The sequence below is a fragment of the Pararge aegeria genome, chromosome 9 (assembly GCF_905163445.1).
Source record: "Pararge aegeria chromosome 9, ilParAegt1.1, whole genome shotgun sequence".
NCBI lineage: Eukaryota > Metazoa > Arthropoda > Insecta > Lepidoptera > Nymphalidae > Pararge > Pararge aegeria.
This window is the reverse complement of record NC_053188.1, coordinates 16,004,410-16,024,549: the sequence shown is the minus strand read 5'-3', so window position 1 is coordinate 16,024,549 and position 20,140 is coordinate 16,004,410. Positions and strand designations below refer to the sequence as shown.

Genomic DNA, 20,140 nt, shown 5'->3' with positions numbered 1-20,140 from the left:
TTGGCTGCTGAGTTCAAGCGTGAAGAAAGGACAAACTAACAAAGAAACACACTTTCGCATTTATAATATTAGTGAGGTTTATCAACATTGCGATGTTGGGACAGATAAACGCGTAATTAGTTTTACTTATAGAGTCACCTTGCTGGTTAAACTTCAATGAGTGCAGTAACCTCAGTCGATCAGGCCTAAACTAGTTATCAACTTAGTTGAAGATCTAGTTATATGGACTGAGCAGTGAGCTAATAGTCATGACTGTTTTACTATACATTCACATACTTTATTAAGCGCAACTTTGCGGGCGCATTTAATGCGTACAATGTATTGTACAATGTATCAGGATTTGATGCAACAAATGAACGTATGAATTTTGCATCCCATACATTGTCATGAAAAGACACACAAGCACACGTTTATAACTTATACATCCATTCGTTTACACATACACTCACTTACACACACACACACACACACACACACACACACACACACACCCACACACACACACACACACCCACACCCACACACACACACACCCACACACACACACACCCACACACACACACACACACACTAACGCACTTCAAGTAGACACACATGTTATAATTATCTTTGGTTTACCTTTATAACTTTGAATTATACTTAATTTTGATTTATATAACTTTGATCTACTTATTTATTTCAATTTGTATATGATGTTATGGAAGAGCGGGGCCGCTCGCCACAAGTGCTAGTAGTAATACTAGTAACTTACTAGGATGACCCCAATTTCAATGTATTATTTTGCTGTACGAAACGAAATAAATATTTTTAATTTAATTTTAATTTAATTTAAAAAAAAAAAAAATATTTTTAATTTAATTTTTTAATTTAAATTAGCTATTATGATGCAAGATAGTATATTAAGGTACACGATAAACAGGGTCATCCTTGCAATTGAGTTACGAGTTGCACGAATTCGTTCATCTAACCTAACCAACCCAAGTTGGGGTCGGGGGTTTCCACAGACATAAAGCAAAGGGCAAGTAATCCCAGTCAATTAGTTGTGCAAGCATTAGATATGGACCAGTAGCTTGTGCAAGTAGTTCATAAATGTAAAAAAGTGCTTACTGAGAGGTTGCATAAATTAAACTATTATGAAGCGGAGGATTTGATGCAACAAATGTAGATATGAATTTGAATCCCATACATTGTCAGTATCTATATATTTTATTGTAAGTTTATTATATGTATACATAATAAATGTATTTATAGGTACATATGCATGTTTATTTAAATGCTCCTACCTCTCTTCTTGAGCTGTGTTTAACGCCTTTGGTTGCCTGGAAGAGATCGCTATGTAGCGATAAGGCCGAGAAATTGTATGCTTTTTGTTAAATTTTTATTTATAATTTTATGTGGTGTACAATAAAAGTGTACTCATTCCTTCATTCATTGTCACGCACAGACACACAAGCACACCACAAGTGGACACACATATTGTAATTATCTTTGGTAAACCTTTACATATTGTATTATGCTTCAACTTTACTAAACGAAATGATTTTTTTTTTTTATATTTTTGTAGTAGTTTTTACCTGTTACATGTGCAGATTTTAACGGTCTACATGTAAAAGGTGAAACAACATGAAACTAGTGCAAGACTTACGCTAGTGTAGTTTAAGAACTTAACTTAAGATAGAGAGGAAGATATTTACCGGTTCATATGAATATCCCGTGTCAGCAGAGTGGCCGGTCTTGCTGGATGCTGACGCTATGAAAGACGCGGCACCAGCGGATGCCTGGCTGAGAAAACCAACTTTACTCTGCAATCCTGATGAGGCTTTGGATACTACAGCTGATGTTAACGCTTTGGCGGATGATCGTTTTGTTCTGTTGAGAAAAGTAAACCTTTAGACTGTCTTTGTCTGATACATTTTGATATAAATAAATAAACAAATATACCACGAAAATACACACATCACCATCTAGCCCCAAAGTAAGCGTAGCTTGTGTTATGGGTACTGAGATATCTGATGAATATTTTTATGAATATAACACACATAAATACTTTTAATATACAGATAAACACCCAGACACTGAAGACATTTATGTTCATCACACAAACATTTTTTCCAGTTATGGGAATCGTACCCAAGGCGTTGGACGCAGAAAGCAGGGTCGCTGCCCACTGCGCTAACCGGTTGTCGATATTGTTTAACCTCAACGCATAAACGAGAAGAAAACATCGTGAGGAAAGCATCGTGAGGAAACCTGAATGCCTGAGAGTTGCCCATAACGTTTTCCAAATTCAAATTCAATTCAATTCAAAATTCATTTATTTCAAGTAGGCCTAATTTATAAGCACTTTTGAAACGTCAAGTCAGTCTGTTTGTAATGCAAAGGGCGTGTGAAGCCTAACAATTCGTACTTGGCCAGTAGACTACGGCCTAAATCCTTCTCAGTCTGAGAGGTGACCCGTGTTCTGTAGTGGGCCGGTATATGGTTGATGATAATGATGCCGGTAAATTAGTAACTCACTATCTAATTTATCCTCATAAATGAAAGTTTGTTACTAGTCGTCTACTCAAAACATTTATACGTCTAGAACTGTTAAGTGGCGTACCTCATAATTTCCTCTGCCGCTAGCCCCTCAGCTAATAGTTCTAACTGCTGCGGTGACATCCTACTGATAGCAGCCATATCGATGATGTCCAGCTGTACAGGATTCTGTGCTGGATAGGCCATTGAGGTAGCCATGCATAACATGCAGATCCAGACCTGGGGAAGATGATAAAAGATATATACAACGTGTAAATGAAAACCGAAGTTTAGAGGTACGTTATGTACTTACACACTTACAAAGGGCTTAAGAGGTACGTTATGTATTATTTAATTTGCTATACTCCGCGACAAGCAGGAGAATCTGTATGGTGCTTTGGTTTTAGCAAATTAAGCTTAAGTAACATACTAAGAGCGGTAACTAGCCACGGCGAAGCCTCCCGCCAGACCAGACCAGAGGAAATTCGGAAATAATAAATTCCCAAATCTCCCCTGCCGGGAATTGAACCCGGGCCCTCCAACTTAAAACCTGTGGTTTACCGCTTCGTCAAGACAAAACCTAATAAAAAGATATCTCAGGTGTCAATCTTAAGTTAGTTATAGTAAGATGATAGATTATACATTAAAGTTACGTACAGGAAAAATATTGGAATAAATTAAATTTGTAGTAATCAAATTTAATTCGAGTACCTGTATTAGTTAGAATAATTAAAAAATACACATCCCATTTGTAGTGTATTCATGTGGTGATATTTTTGATAGGTTACAAAGTCACAAATAGTGTACAAAGAAGACACAAAGTAAACAAAACAGTCATTAGACGGAATGAAATAGCCATTTAATTGTTTAAAGTATAATTTAAGACATTGTTTGCAAGTCATGCAGCAAATCATGACGACAAACCAAAATGAAAGTAATGGTAATGATTTATCTTAATTTCCAAACTTTTGTATGTTTACGTAATTCTTTAACTGTCTATGCACTTTGATGCTTGACCATCATTAACTCTTGAACTTACACCTTAAGTTATTGTTGATTATCTGCATTATCAAGATAATAATAATGTTGCGCATTAAAAATGAAACGAGGGGAATATGAGGAATATCACTTTGAACTTATGATCTGCAGGATATAATTAATGATCAAGGTTTGGGAGAGATCGCTTTAGCGAAAAGACCACCTTTGCACACCTAAACTAGTTTTCTATTATTTTTTTATTTTATCTATTATGTTTCTCTTTTTATTTTGTTTTTGTGTATGCAATAAAATAATAATAATAATAATAATCTAGTAAACAGATCTGAAAACAACGAGGAATGTAGAAGAGGAGAAATGAATATCTGAATGCATAGATAATAAGAGATGGATGAATGCCAGATTAACTGTATTCCGAGTCTAATAAGCCAATATTCTATTAGACTATTTGGAGCATCAGTTATCTTAGGTACTGTAAAACGTTGTAACATAGTAGAGATATAAGGCACCGAGAAGCTAAACACATACTATAACGAATACTAACAATTCACAGAGTATTGTAAAATAGTAACGTAGCATCGCTCAATTTATTTTTTCCTAGAGTGCATTTCCTACTGAAACAAGACACAAAAATTTTAGCTGTGTTCTGAACAATCAGACATTAAACTTAGATATGCCCATCACATTACATGATCAACACAAACATCCGAATCTTACATCACAAATAACAAGCTTGCTATAGCCGACACTTTATGAAGTGTCCGGTACGTAATGACAAAATGACGCATGGAAAAATCACCTGTACTGTAAAACTTTGAGTGACGATATTAGCGTGCGGGAATTTGTCACGACCACAAGATATAGATTACTTGCCAATTGTATAATATTGGTTAAAATGAGGAAACCTCCGGTTCGTTAGTCAACGGTGCCACAGGACAGATATAGTTACTGAGAGCTAAGTTAGCGTTACGAGTTTGTTGATCTCTTAACCATGTTACATATTATGTTAACCACACAGTGCGACGGATATTGCGGAACTAAAAGCATGGTGTGCTAATATGGTGTCAATTATTAATATATTGTGGTTGGAGTCATGTTTATAGTTATGAGGATGATTCTTAATGAATTATTTATTGTCTTATTTCCAGGTAGAGTAATTACAATATTCCGGTAATAGTTTGCGATTTTGTAATCGAAACTTTGTCTGTCAGTGTCATTTGAAGTTCTTTATTTAAATACAGTTGACACTTTATGTCTGTCAGTGTCATTAGGTTCTTTATTTAAAATACAGTTCACATTGAGGCTTATTATTGTTTATTGAACTTCAAGATTATGATTTATATCATCGGCTCTTTCAGGCGAACCAATAACACAATTAATTTTTTTCTTAAATAGGAGATGCGAGAAAAATCGTCTGCATAGAATTCTTGATATTATAAATATATTACAAAATAAGATACTTTTCAAACTTATTAAACCTGGCCGAGTCGGAATTTTTAGAACCAGTGGATAGCGTTTTTTCTTATTTTTAGCAAGAATAACTTCCAAATTTCATGGATGTACAAATATCAAACAGGCTTTCATATAAATTTTCTTCCCTTGTTTATCCCCCTTATAGACGGTAAATAAGCTAAGCGGCTGAATGTTGATTTAATTTTTTAAATCAACATTGAGTCGTTAAGGTTAGGCATAGGTGGTCTGCACTGGAAAACGCAGCGTAGGTCGACCCCCAACGAGGTGGACAGACGATATCAGGCTAGTCATTGAGAGCAGCTGGAGGCAAGCGGCCAAGATCCGTGGATTGTAGAACTCCCTAGAAGATCTATGTCCAGCAGTGGACGTCATTTGGTTAAATTGATGATGATGATGTCTGCCAGTCCGTCACGGCAATGTCTTTATACACATATATATTTCGGCTAAGTTTGTTGTGGGCTCTTCTTAGACCAGGGCGCGTTTGGAACCCTCGTAGCTTTAGGATTAAGTTGGCGAACGAAGTTATCACCATCCCCTTACAATTATGTAAACATTTATGTATGAACGCTTCATAACTGCCTGTGATAGGCCTACATGAATAAAGAAATTTTGAATTTATAAATTATTAAAGGGAAACATTTTGATACATTATACCAACGTTTGTCTTTTTAAGCATCCCGCAAGTACTCGCCTTGGCAGTGAAAAGCGAAAGTGATACGTGCGCCGTTACCACAGCCGCCCTGCTTCCGCTTACGGCTTACTGGTTCTTAGTGCGGCCACAAAATATGCGGATGAATTTACTGATGTTAGCATTGTAACAGATCTTTTTTTGACGGACATAGCGAATGGTCTACCCGATGGTATGTGGAAAACCATCGCCTATAAACATAAGAACATTTTGCAGGGCATGCTAGCAACACGTCTTATAAAGTGCCGCCATGGTCATCAACCTGAGGCGTAGAGTTAAGGCTCATGTGCCTGTAATTATACCGGCAACCACGTCCTTCATAGCATAGCAAAGAAATAAGCTTGGTGGTAGTACTTCCCCAGAGGAGATGCCACAAAAAGCTCTATCATATTACTAAAATATATCCGTTGCATTGCATCCTAGGTATTTTAAATGTATTACAATATTAAAAAAAAATTGGGTACCGGGATTTTCTTCCCAAAAACCTCAGTAATCAGTAATCAGTTCTAGAGCAACATCAGTATGAGAGGTCTAAGTTTATTAAATGTGAGAGGCGTGCGAGTGCGAGTGTAATTCATCAGTGGGACATTAAAATTGGCCAATGATGATGATGATACGAAATGAAATTCAAAAAATTGGTTGTCTGTAAAGTCGGTTTACTGACGATAGTTGAACGTGACAACGTCGTAAGAAAATACTGATGGAATGGTTGCATTTTTCAAAAGAATATTTTAATTTTATTTGTTTGATAGATATTATCGTTGCTATAAACAACTGACACCACATTCACTTTTCACTGCACTTCATCCTTGCCGAAAACATGTAAATGTATTATTGTATAGAAGCTGTCCACGCGGACGCGGAGAGAGACAGATGTCGAACGCGCTCTTTGTCGCTCGTTCCGCGCTCTCGCTTGCACTTCAAGCCTTGATTGGAACGCCTCAGAGCGAGGTAACGCTGCATACGTCATGTTTTTTCGTGCGTGCAGCCGGTTCCATCGAATTATAAGAAGTTGTCACGTCAAAAACTATCACTAAACGCCATAACATTTTAGACTATCATTTAAATTTTTGTTGATAGTTGCCATTTTACACAATACGTATAGTTTCGTAACGTCTGATCTTACTTTAGATAGTAAATATGATTTGAACCTAGTTTTAGGTTTTTTAAATTATGTTATTTAATTTATCCATTCAGTCATTTGTAGGCCTTTAGTAATCAATTTTTTTCATACTTAATAGAAATTTACGCTTTGATTATTTAGTGGTTTATAATTTAAAGTCAGTAAGTTTCGTGGCCAAATGCTAATAGCTTCACTTCCTGTTGTCAATAATTTTTGTGGGTTAATGTAGAAAGGATTACCTATTGTTCTTAATACCAATTCTTCATTATATTACGTCTGAAGTTGCTATGCTTAATACCTTGGTAGGCGAATGTTGAAGTCAAACTACAAGAGTTGAAATCCTTTCGGAACCAAGTTATACATCTTGTTTGTTATTTTCTTTTATTGAAAATTTTCTTTTTATAAAACCTACTTTAGAACTTATTATATGTAAATTATTGTTATGAATAATTTAAATTATTATAATACTTCACTACTTATATTTTAGTAATTACCGAATAGTTATTTACATAATTTCATGATGTTATTTTTCTCATGGCTCTCGAGTTCCAAGTTACACATTGAAACCCACGCTGTTTAAGTTTTAAGTTGAAGAATTTAAAGAGTTATTATACCATCACACCACAGCAATGGAAAAATATAGTACGTGATATATCTGAATAAATAAAGTTAAGAAAATTAACTTCCAAGAAACCTTGTCATTAACAAAAGACTCATGGTAATTATCCTCGTACTTTGCCATATGAATGATTCGACAAGCTCAATGGTACGAAAGGCATAATAGGTACCTATGAAAAAATTGCAGCAGGTCGGACAACCCTCAATTTTCATATCCTCAAACTCCATATAAAAAATGTCTTAAAGGAAATGACCAATATGTGATTATGATAGGTTATGGTGAAATGCACGCTTGCCTGGTCAACATGATTGTGTGGTGTCCAGTGTGACAATTTACTGATATGCTTTATTGACATAGAGTTTCCTGAGTGGAATGGTAACATTTATAGTACATTTTTAGAATTACATTACATGGTAAAATCTTCCTGGTGTAGATCAAAAATATTAAAACGTGTGCAATACAAATGTATAAATGATAGATATCTGTCAAGAGACCGGAAAGTTTTCACTGCTTAATCGGAGACAGTGTAGCATAAAATGGTGAAGAAGAATGGTTATTAAAATAAATGGTTTTCTGTAAACATATATTATTTAGATATATAAGCGAAGGAGAATAAGGAAGCGATAAGGCCGTCAAATTGTATACGTTGTTTTGTTATTCTTTTTTATGTACTTTTTGTGGTGTGCAATTAAAGTATATTCATTAATTCATTAATTCTTTAGGAAGTTTTTAGAAAGGTAGCCATTCAGTAGCGACCGAATCGCAAAAAGACTGTTTTACCTATAGTCGCGATACTGTCACTGGTATATCTTACCTCACCGCAATTCGGCATTGTTATTGTCGCAATACATCAATCGATAACGCTCTTTTTTCACTCGATGTCATCCAAAACAGTCGCGCGTTTGCCACACTTTGCAAATGCGACCAACATACAAAAGTATTGATTGGCAAATCGCGATACTTAAAATGTACAGCTGTACCATGTTCTTCAGCAGTTGTTCCATCTCGTCTTATTTTGGTGTAATGGTATAACTACAGTTCTAATACTGCAAAAACATCTCCATGAATGAGTTGTAAGTGTTATAAAGCAAGCAGTATTAAGGCGTCGATATCGACGCGCATAACGGGTTTTTTGTATGAAAAATGCGAGTAGGTAAGTTATGCCTTGTCGCAGGCCAGGTTGCGGCCAACGACTTATAACGTAACCGTATGAACGAAAGTGAGTCCGTTTTGCTTTCTGAACCACAGCTGTGCCACAAATTATCTGCATTTGTCATATTTATTGTGTTTGACATGTGACTATTATAGATAGAAAGTAGAGACGCCCATCACTAGCGGAAGACAGATTTATAGATTTATGAATGACTCTTTTGCATGCCTTCTGGGTTTCTGGGGCGAGCTTGGATACTTGGGGTAGCATTGCTGGCGAGGAAAGGTTCTTAGCGTTAAATGGATTAGAAGTTCTAAGTGAAGAAGCCAGGCCAGAACAGGCCAAGTAAAAGAAGATGACCGATTTTAATTGACAACGGGTATAAGATATTTTTTATCCCGTTTAAAATTCTAATGTAATCTTTACTTAATCTTCGTCATCAACCATTTTAATCACCAACTGTGTGAAATTCGGGCTAGTTTCGGGTTTTAAAAGACTGTGTCAAATAAAAAGTTGATAAGTATTAAAGTCTGTATATTTGCTTTTGAATTGAACAATTCTTGCGTGATACTTCTTCTTGTCTTACCTTCTGTTCCACGTAGTATTCTGGAGTGGACAAAACATTTTTGTTTTCTCCAGTTACTTCTATAAACCCCCAACTCCTTTTCAAATCATTTCTTTTCCACTAAAATCATTTAAAAACCTTAATTCTACAACATTTTTCATTTACATCCTTACTCACACTATAATCAGGTCTTCGTCCTACTCCCCTTTAATTCGACCTCTAATTCTTTGTCCTTCTACTTTCTTGTTTAGCATTATTCTGTTGCATAAACAAATTAGATCAATAAACCTATCTATCTTGCAAATAAACTACAACACTATCTATCTTGCAAATAAACAAGCCTAGAAAAACAAGATTTATGTTTTGGAAATAAGTAGTTTGCGAGATTTAATCTTTTCAAAGACTTGACTATTCGACGGACGTAATGAGTGCACGTTACGTAATCTCGTGTCAAAACCCAAACTGGCGAGACGAGTCATTACGTTAACCAAAAAGGTTAAAACGGAACTTGATGGTTTACTTTTTAAACTTTTTTATTCATCGGATAAAGTGTTTTACCACGCCGCCAATAAGTGCTGAACAAATATAATCATTTAGTTTTGTGAGTTCCCAAGCATATAAACTTACGAATTGATTCACGGGGCTGGGATTTGAACTCTTTAACACTTAGCCTTTGGCCATCACGAATGTTGAAACTACGTTTAAGTTATAGAACAAAAGCAGAAGACTGGTCCTTCGATTGTGACCTTAAAATTTCCATTGACCCATTTCTTCGAAGATAGACACTTTACTAGTTCTACCTTCATCTATTAAAGATCTAAAACTACTTTATACATTTTAATTTATGACCTGACCGGAAAGCGATCCAGCGTATCAGTTGTTAAAACAGAGGTCCTATTCAAGTCAATAAGTTATTAATTTATTACCCTACTAAACACATTCACGGGGAGATAATTAATGATAAAAGTATAATAATGATGTCTCACATTGATTTTTGGTTTCTCATTTATTATGGACTTTTGTTTTACTAGCTGACAAAATGGTAGTATAAATGTCAAGAAATTCCTTAACCGGATGCACTGGTGGAAAGAAAGCTGTTCGTACTCAGAAAAGGGCTCGGCCTCAAGATCGCGTAATTATTATAAAATACCGATATTCCATAAATGCGTGAAGGTAAATAAAAAGAAATAACAAGATGGATGTGATTATATACGGTTATAAGCAAGTTATTAGCACTGAAAATAATATTTATTCAATTATTAATTGAAAATATTTGTTTTTTATATTGTGACAACTTTGGGCTTGTACTTATTGCAAGAGATTTCAATACAATCCCGGAGGTCAGTTCGCCAAATTGTCTGAGAGAGCACTTTAAGCTGTCAGTTCTGGTATTAACTCGAATTTAAGCAACGCAGTGTCAGCTGTTGTGATATTATAAGCTACGGTCGTATGGGAAGAAGACCAGCGACGTTTCGACGAATGGGGTTTCAACATGGACATGTTGTCATTGCTGTTATTTTGACACAAAATATTGTATATTCTTATATATATATTATATAACATCATATTACTTAATAATAAAAACAAGTTATCAATCTAAAATCCAGTAGTTGGTATGAACTGAGACTTCTTCTTGCTATCTTTCCATCTATAAAATCTAAATTTTAAAAATCTTTCTTTAAATTATATCTCTTCAAAGTTATACTGAAGCGTTTATTCACTCATTTTATTAATTCTTATGTCGGGATGTAGTGTTACTAGGTTTTTAGTTTTTAGGAAAAGAATCGTAGAACGAAAGTTTGTCAAAATATTGTGAAAACTGTTTGTTATGTTATGGCATAATCTGTTTTGTGTGCCAAAAAAATAAAAGCTTCATGCTATTTGGAATGTATAATTTTGAAATTATTCGCAAGGTTCAAACATTAATGTTAATACAGACATATTATAAAACACTAAACATTCACTGAGAATGTAATCGACTCTTGTGCAACTAAACTGTGTCAGATGAGAATGTGAATATGCATTTCTGTTTGGTAATTAATCTTTCTTTGGTCTTTTAGTAGCCATAACTGCATTATTTGTGAGTTATTAAATATTGTAAGATTTAATGGGCAGACGGCCACTCTGAATGGAAGTACTTATATAGAATTATTATGACATCAACATCATGTAAACGTGTGGATAATAGATATATATTTATAGATAGATACTATAGATAGATAATATATTTTCTACCATGCAGATTGGCGTTGAGAACACTACCAGTGGTCCAAACCATTAGTGGCAAAGGGATCCAAAACGTTTCTGAGCTCATAGTCAATTTCTTCTACGAGAGTTATTATTCTTCTGGGCGCAACTCTCCTCTCTCGTAGAAGAAATTAAGGAAGAGTCTATCAGCGCCGTCCTGAATATAAATCACCGAAAATACAAAAAAAAACTTAAATCTTAAATTAGTTTTTTGTGTGTAAGCTTTGCGTGTAGCGGTAATTATTCGATCTGTTCACTAACCGATATAACCCCCTGTGCTTAGAGAAACCTATTTATTATCTATCCTCAGTATTTGTGCCTTGTTTTGTTATAACAGAGTCATCAAAAATGTCAAGAGTTCACCTGTCCGTCTGTGAACGCAATGAATAGGTTCGCTGCTTTCACTTTACTCCACTTCACTTTCCTACAAGTACTTTCTGAGGAAGCTCCTAATTATATACTAACTACTAGTGTTGCATAACTCTTTCATACCTTTTAAATTTTTTTTCCTTTCATACTTATTCAATATTATAACACAGAACTGGAACTGACTGACTTTTACACTGTCTGACAAATATAATGGAGTAGTGGCTGACTATTTGATACTGTATAAAGTATTGTTTCTAACGGTTCTGGATCAAAAGTAACAATGATACAACGTGTAACAGAATTACGAAATAATATTGAAGGATGCGTGTGTGTGCTTAATATGACAACCCTATTGAAGATAAAAGTCTGACAAGTGCATAGTACCTACGCTACGCGTCGCGTACCTTATAAAGTGACAGGAGACACATTTTACTTTCAGTAAAAACTATGACAGTGGTTTACTCAAAAACAAGTTTTCGGTTTCACGGATAAGCCTCAGAGACAGTACATGATGTTTTCATTTAGACGTTGTATAAGAGTGTCATTTTGCATGGTATGTCCTATAATAACACTATATTTATCTAAATTATCTATGTATTTGTATACAATATACATTTTTGGTATTTAAGTATACCTATATTAAACACGCTTGGCACTATCCCGTTCTCTTGCTGTAAGTCCTTTCTACAAAGGTTGCCTGTAAGGGAATGCTTACAGCAATAAGGCCGCCTTTGCATGTCTACATTATTTACTGTATACTCCTTAATGTTTCTTTTCCTTTGTGTTTACGTGCAATAAAGTGTTTCTTCTTCTTCTTAAGTTATGTACAGGGACTACAACGAAAGGTTTGAATTCCTGATGTAAATTAAAATTCAAAAATTAAATTTATTTCAAGTAACAAATGGAAGCAGTGATAGCCCAGTAGGTAGGACTATGACTCCACATTCGGGGGTGCGAGTTCGAATCCCTGCCCGCAACTCTAACTTTTCTCTAAGTTATGTGTTTTTTAAGCAATTAATATATCAATTGCTTCACCGGTGAAGGAAAACATCGTGAGGAAACCTGTGAGTTCTCCATAATGTTTTCAAAGGTGTGTGAAACCCACCAATCCGGCCTTAACCCCTTCTCATTGTGGGGGGAGACCCATGCACTCATGGGCAGTGTACAAATTTATTAATTCAAAAGACATATAAATATATTGAAGGAACTCAGCAGTTTTCTCTTTTCCAACAATTTCCATTCCATTTTTTTTCTTTATACACAAATCATGATTAAAGATATCAGGATAAATCAGGAAACGCAGTTGCGGGTGTCCGCTAATTATACGTATTTCTAAGCTTTTTGCTGTACTGTAACTACCTACTTGGATGAGTCAAATATGTGAAAGTTACCACTTTGGTGCGCTAATACGTACATGAATGTATAAAAACCTTTATTATACATCTTACGTAAAGTTCAATGGTCAATGGAAATATGATTATTGCTTACCGAAGTAAAGTTTCAAATGAGTAGATGCTAAACTTTTTAAACCTATCTACGGCCCATTGGCGCAGTTTGCAGCGACCCTGCTTTCTGAGTCAAAGGCCGTGGGTTCGATTCCCACGACTGGAAAATATTTGTGTGATGAACATGAATGTTTTTCAGTGTCTGGGTGTTTATCTGTTTATTATAAGTATTTTATGTATATTATTCATAAAAATATTCATCAGTCATCGTAGTACCCATAACACAAGCTACGCTTACTTTGGGGCTTGATTGCGATTTGTGTATTGTCGTAGTATATTTATTTATAAAAAAAAAAAAAACAAAAAAAAAAAACTTCTTTAACTAACAATCGATTTTAATTACTATTATGAAATAGGTTAGACACAGTTAATACTGTATCTTTTATAGATGACATAGTAATTATTAATAAAAACTAGCGGTCCCGGCGAACTTCGTAACGCGGATTTTTTTTTTATGAATGTTATATTTTAATACTTATTATCCTAGTCCGGCCTAAGAGGAATTTAAAAAAATCAAATACCATAAAAATAGAGTTCTTGAGTTATAAAAGGTGTAACTAACACAACTTCCTTTTAAATATATAAATAAATAAATAATAAATAAATATACTACTACAATACCACACATCGCCATCTAGCCCCAAAGTAAGCGTAGCTCGTGTTATGGGTACTACGATAACTGTTGAATATTTTTATGAATATATACATAAATACTTATAATATACAGATAAACACCCAGACACTGAAAAACAATCATGTTCACCACACAAACATTTTCCAGTTGTGGGAACCGAACCCACGACCTTGGACTCAGAAAGCAGGGTCGCTGCCAACTGCGCCAGTCGGCCGTCAAATATAGATAAAGAAACAGGAATGTGTCTGTGTGCCTGAGCACTTGTAAGTACATATGTGTACCTGCAGATGTTTAGGCCTAGTAAAAGAAGTAAATTTTGAATTTGAATTAAAACAAACCCTTGTTTATTCAAATTCCAAATTAATTTAATTTTTCAAGTAGGCTTTATCTCTAAGCACGTTTGAAATGCCAAGCATGTCTGTGTGCTGTGTTTGTGTTTGTACTCTATCTACAGATATTATCGAGAAACCAGCGAGTCGCTCTTTTCCAATATTATTTATTCTACTACAAATTAGCCTCTGACTGCAATTCCTTTAATCCCTTACCTGGTGGTAGGTTTGTCTGGTTGTAGTTTTGGCCGTGGCTAGTTACCACCCCAGAAAAAGATGTGCCGCTAAGCGATTTAGCGTTCCGAAACCGATTAGGGGTATAGGTTCAATATAACTGCCATGCCCCCTAACAGGTAAGCCCGCTACCATCTTAGACTGCATCATCACTTACCACCAGGTGAAATTGCAGTCGAGGGTTAATTAGTAGTAAAATTAAAAGATAGTTAAAATGGTAGTTGGGTAACTAGTTGGTAGGTAGATTGGTTAGTAGGTTGGTAGGTAAGGGAACGTCATTATTTTTTTCCCATATTAAAATCAGTTTCTACGCGACATCGTACCAGAACGTTAAATCGTTAAAAGGCTTTGTCAGTAGGATCTAGTCACCAGACAAGACCAGAAAGAATTCTAAAAATTCTAATTTCAAAAATGGCTCCTGCCGTTGCAGCATGATATACCTAATGATTTAGAGTTCAAAAAGTAGATCGAAATGTCAATGTTTCCTAACATATAATATAATTCTATAAGACTGATGAAGGCAGATATTAATTTCGGCGCTGGTGGTACGAGAGCCGAAGCTTGGTCGTAAAGAGTAGAGGCCGCGATTGCCAGAGAGTCGCAGGTATATACTGTCAATTCCTAAATTTTTACAAGATTAAAAAAAAAAATATATGACATTTCCACCTAGTGTAGGTAAAAACGATATAGTGCAAATAATAAAATCGCTAGTAGCACTTCAGTAACGGATTATATTTGCAATCGATCTGGATGATGTCCTTAACTTCGTGACAGGAAAAGTTGAATGCAGGTCGATACAACATCCATTAGGCTTTTTGTAACACAGGTTGTGTAGGTAACGATAATATTGTTATACATTTAACATACCTAGTGTGCAATGCATTGGATATGTTTTAGAAGAAGAAGAAGAATAGAAATAAATCTAATTATTCCTGCTCCTTCGGGAATGTTCTACCGCCATGCTTATTTGTGCCGCTAAGCAGCGTTATTGCAATGCTTTCAATCTGAAAGGTGCGGTAACCAGTGAAATTACTGGCTTAACACCCTCGCCTCAGCTTGGACACAGGGCGGAATGATGCATCACGTGTTCCTTCCATGCCGTGCTGAGTATTGCTTTGTTTATAGCCGACGGTTTTGCACTGAGCATCAAATAGGCCCGTCAATTATAACTACCCTATATCGAGTGTAAACGTCGCGATGCGGCGGCGGTTTAAATTCAATCATTTGCGGTTGTTTAATTAATATGGAAACGATAAGGAAACCTGCAACCTGAGAGTTCTCCATAATGTTCTCAAAGGTTTTAAATTCTATGTTTAGGAAGTAAGTTTTAAATAAATTTCCCATACAAGCGTTTATTTCATAAATACCCCGCGCTTTAAGATAAGGGGACAAAAGAGTGTATGGGAAATCACGGGCATGCGCTAGTAATAAACATACCCGTTTTTCTAAAGAAACTTTGACATGACTTCACTTTACTTCATATGAATGAAATTCAGCAGTTTCCCATGGTATCGGAAAAGTGTACGCTCTTCACAACAATGCGTTTATTTGCTCTTTTTACTTCGCACTATTGTTCACCAGTGAAAACTGCATGTTATGATTTATAGCAGATGTACAGTAAAAAGGTTGCTATCGGTCGACCTTCCCAGTGGGACATTCACATGGTGCCTCTTTATATAAGGGCTCGTATTTGGCTTCTTCAGTAATAGTATTTAATTTTATTATATCCAACTTGTAAATGAAAACCGAAATAATACTTCAGATGAGTCTCAGAGACAGTATATAATGTACCTGCATTATATACTGTCTCTGAGACTCATCTGTGGAACCGAAAACCTAATAGTAGCATAAGTAGTAGTAGCGTGGCGTAGGTACAATGCGTGTGATGGTATTTTATCTTCAATAGGGTTGTCATAAGTAAAGACTTAAAATGTTATGAATTAGTTTGTATGGAAAATTAAATATGATTTTTTAAATATATATTTTTACAGGGTGATTCTTTATGAATTATACTTATTCCTTCTTTCGATATAATTTCGTAATTCTGTTACACGTTGTATAAGACTTTCAGCTATAAAACAAAGCCGCTAAATTCCATTTTAATCTGACGTTACAGAGTATCGACAGTCGCAACCGATCTTCAGGTAGGAACTTTCAAATCTTACACTAAGATTAAGTTCTATGTACAGCATGTGAATCAGTGCGATTGTATAGCTCAACTGACAGTTCCGTGCTCTTTTTAAGTGACTCCTATTATACTTAAGTATGTATACACATTGTTTTACTACCACATTTCATTGACTTAATTTAAGAAAATATGTAAGTGGGCACGAAAATATACACGTGGGCAACATAATAAACTACAGGCACAAAAATAAGAATGTTTCGAAATCAGGGTTCGTTTTCGTTTTGAGAGCTTCCACTAAGTGCGAGGCGTATATGACAAAATTGTTCCCCTTCAAAAGTTCTAAAATCTTAAATATCCGTAACAGCATATGTCTATCTTTTAAGGTTGACTTACACGCAGACGGAGTCGCGAGGGACCGCTTGTAATTTTATATAATAATTTATTGAAGAGGTGTCAAAGTTAGTTTTTGTACAAAATGTATTAGATTTGGATTCTGCTATGCTTTCTGGGTCTCTAAGGCCGTGGGTTCGATTTTCAGAACTGGAAAAATGTTTGTGTGATGAATATGAATGTTTTTCAGTGGCTGGGTGTTTATATGTTTTATTATAAGTATTTATGTATATTATTCATTAAAATATTGATCAGTCATCTTAGTACCCATAACACAAGAACACTTACTTTGGGGCTAGATGGCGATGTTGTCGTAGTATATTTATTTATTTATTAGATCGTGCTTCGATGCCATAGACAATCACGCTCAAGCCGAAACTACTTTCTCGCTTCAGACGAGCTTCATCGAGATTCGAGACAGTATGTCAACAAAAATAAGATTCGGGTTAGAATCGATTAAATCTGAGCACAAATCGTCTGCGAAAGTTATGGGTTTTCTTAATTCACATATATATTATAGAAAGCTTTTTCTAGAACTTGTAAATAAGAACTAGTTTTACCATAGGTTAAAGACCTATCACGGGTTGGTCTATATTAATTCCACCCGCTGATAAATCAATATGCTACTTACATTATTATAAGCTATTGCCCGCGACTTCGTCCGCGTTTTTTTTTTTATTTGAAAGCATATATTTAAGTTGTGTAAATCGGGGGTTATTTTTACAAATAAACTGTTTTGTTTACGTGTTGTCCTAAATTTTTTTATTCCCGATACATTAAAAGGATTTTATTACTATATAAATGCCTTGATGATTAAACTTTTTATTTGAATAAGAATTACTGCGTTATCAATGCAACCCACTTTTGTTTCTATCTGTGATCTAATAAAATTTTGGAACACAAAAGTTACTATTGTGTTTTCAATAAGTATGTGCTTGGTTAGATATATTGCCTCACGTACTTTTTTGTAGTTAATTATAGTACTTTAATTATGTAGTTCATAATATTTATTTACCATCAATAGTTTTCTTAGCGCACACCAAGTATTCATACGAAAGAAAAAAATTGCTACTTTGCGTTACATTATTGCAATTTTCTTAAGGATCTCCATTTGTTTTCAAAATAAATTATATCCTATGTTACTTTGAGATAGATGAGCTGTCTTTTGTGAAGAAATAATTAAAATCTGTACAGTACTTTCGGAGCCTATTGGGTACAAACAAACAAAAAAATCTTTCCTCTTTAAAATATTAATATGGAAAATAAAACATACTACTTAATAGAAATGTTTTGTCGTCAAATCGGTATAGTAAGTAAATATAAGTTCATCCTATGCTTCAATTATGGGCAAACTCTCCCGTAGCGAGAGACTATTAGTCCAATAGTGGGCTGTTACAGGATTTATTTATTTATTACTGTTTGCAGAGACATTCTAACGCATATTTTAACATACAAAATCCTTACTAAATATTCATAGTTCAACACGCTGACCACTAGACCAATGAGGTGGTAGTTGCATTTATTATCCGCAGTCCAAGGGGAAACATTTTCAACCGATAATTGTAAAAAAAACTGTGCTAGCTATAAATAATAACTGTTATATATAACTATATATATATAAGTATAAATATATATGTTATATGCATATAAATATAAATAATAAATGTTATATATAACTATACAGAATTAGTTTTAATTTTATCGTGATCAACATAAACGACATGGCCGAATTTTGCCCCAGGCTGGTGTCACATATGAGCGTAATTCAAAATGTATATATAATTAAAAATGAATTTTCAAACAACTTTTTGTGTTTCATAGCATGCACTCAAAATATATTGAAAAGAAAAGAATAATTATAAACAATTTTTTTGTTCTAAGTCAATTGACCTTTGTTGAATAAACGTAAGAATCATTTAGACATTTTTATTGTATATGTACAATGATTAAACCTTTTGTTTTAATGTTGCCAGTCACTAATTTTATTAATTTTCAAAAAGACCTAGAATAAACGTCAAAGGTTTTAATCAGTAAGTTCATAGAGTAAATATATTAATTAAAAAAGTAAAATTACGGCAATGTGAGCAAAGAAATCAACTTTTTTCAACGTTCATAGTTTTTACCTGCGACTGCCTAGCTACATGTAACTTAGTTATCCTGTAAAAAGAAGGTCTGTACTATTTAATGACATAGATTTTAGATCTGGGCATTCCGGGGCTGACTTCCACACAATTTTCGGCCACGCCCTTTCTATAAATTCCATTTATTACTTTTCTTTTCATAATCGAGATAGGTAAGTTTTATTTCTTTAGTTGTCAATTTTAAATGGTAATTCTTACCATTTTGGTATTGTTTTGTATAAATAATGGAACCTACGTGATGAGCATTTAAATAAAATTGAAAATATTTAATCAGATATAGTTATGTATTAAATATAATGAGAAATGAGCAATTATTTCGAAAATCACAGACACAAATACCTTACGCTTCAGTATTATTTCAACTCAAAATAAATCTATAAACTAAATATGCGTTATACCTAGTGTTTTTAAAATACAAACAAAAAAACATACCTTGATGTTACGTTTGTTAGTCATCCTGCTAAACATGTGTTACGAGAAAGTCACTATCGATTCACACAATCCAGACACAGATAATAATTAAGAATTAATGAAATCGATGTTACACAGTTTATAAAAATATCTATGTTGATCACGATTTTCAAAATGGTGAACGTTGGCGCCAAATTTGTATTTCGAATGTGGAACTTTCTCGTGCGCGGTCTTGCGCGTGCGTCGGGCCTCGATCGCTGTCACTCTCACCGTTCGTTGGTAACGTTTTTTCTTTTATTTATAGCGATCCCCGCTCTTTTTGCAATTGTGCAGTATCGCATAATACTGTTATCAAACTTTATTTGGGGCATCTGATAGCTTTGGGCATTGATTTTTGAACTCAAAACGACTATAACACCACTTTGAATATCGCCATTTATTTTGTTCGTTGGTCATGTAGCTCACGACATTATCAGACGTCCACTGCTGGACAAAGATTTTCTGTAAGAACCTCCACACTCCTCGGTTCAGTGCCATATGTGTCCAGAGACTCCCTACGAATTTCTGGCTTGATGTCGTATGTTTACGTAGTCAAATAGTTAGCAAATCATAATATAGTGT

The 20,140-nt window shown here is 34.6% G+C and overlaps 1 protein-coding gene across 1 annotated transcript in view; it reads right to left on the bottom strand.

The window, feature by feature from the left end:
- LOC120626500 overlaps positions 1–19,601 on the bottom strand; it is a 33,383-nt gene extending 13,782 nt beyond the window's left edge. Inside the window, 3 exon segments of the mRNA XM_039894027.1 lie at positions 1,695–1,869; positions 2,603–2,757; positions 19,541–19,601. Of these exon segments, the coding sequence (XP_039749961.1) occupies positions 1,695–1,869; positions 2,603–2,757; positions 19,541–19,576 (366 nt within the window). The 5' untranslated portion in view covers positions 19,577–19,601.
- Between the last annotated feature and the right edge of the window lie 539 nt (positions 19,602–20,140).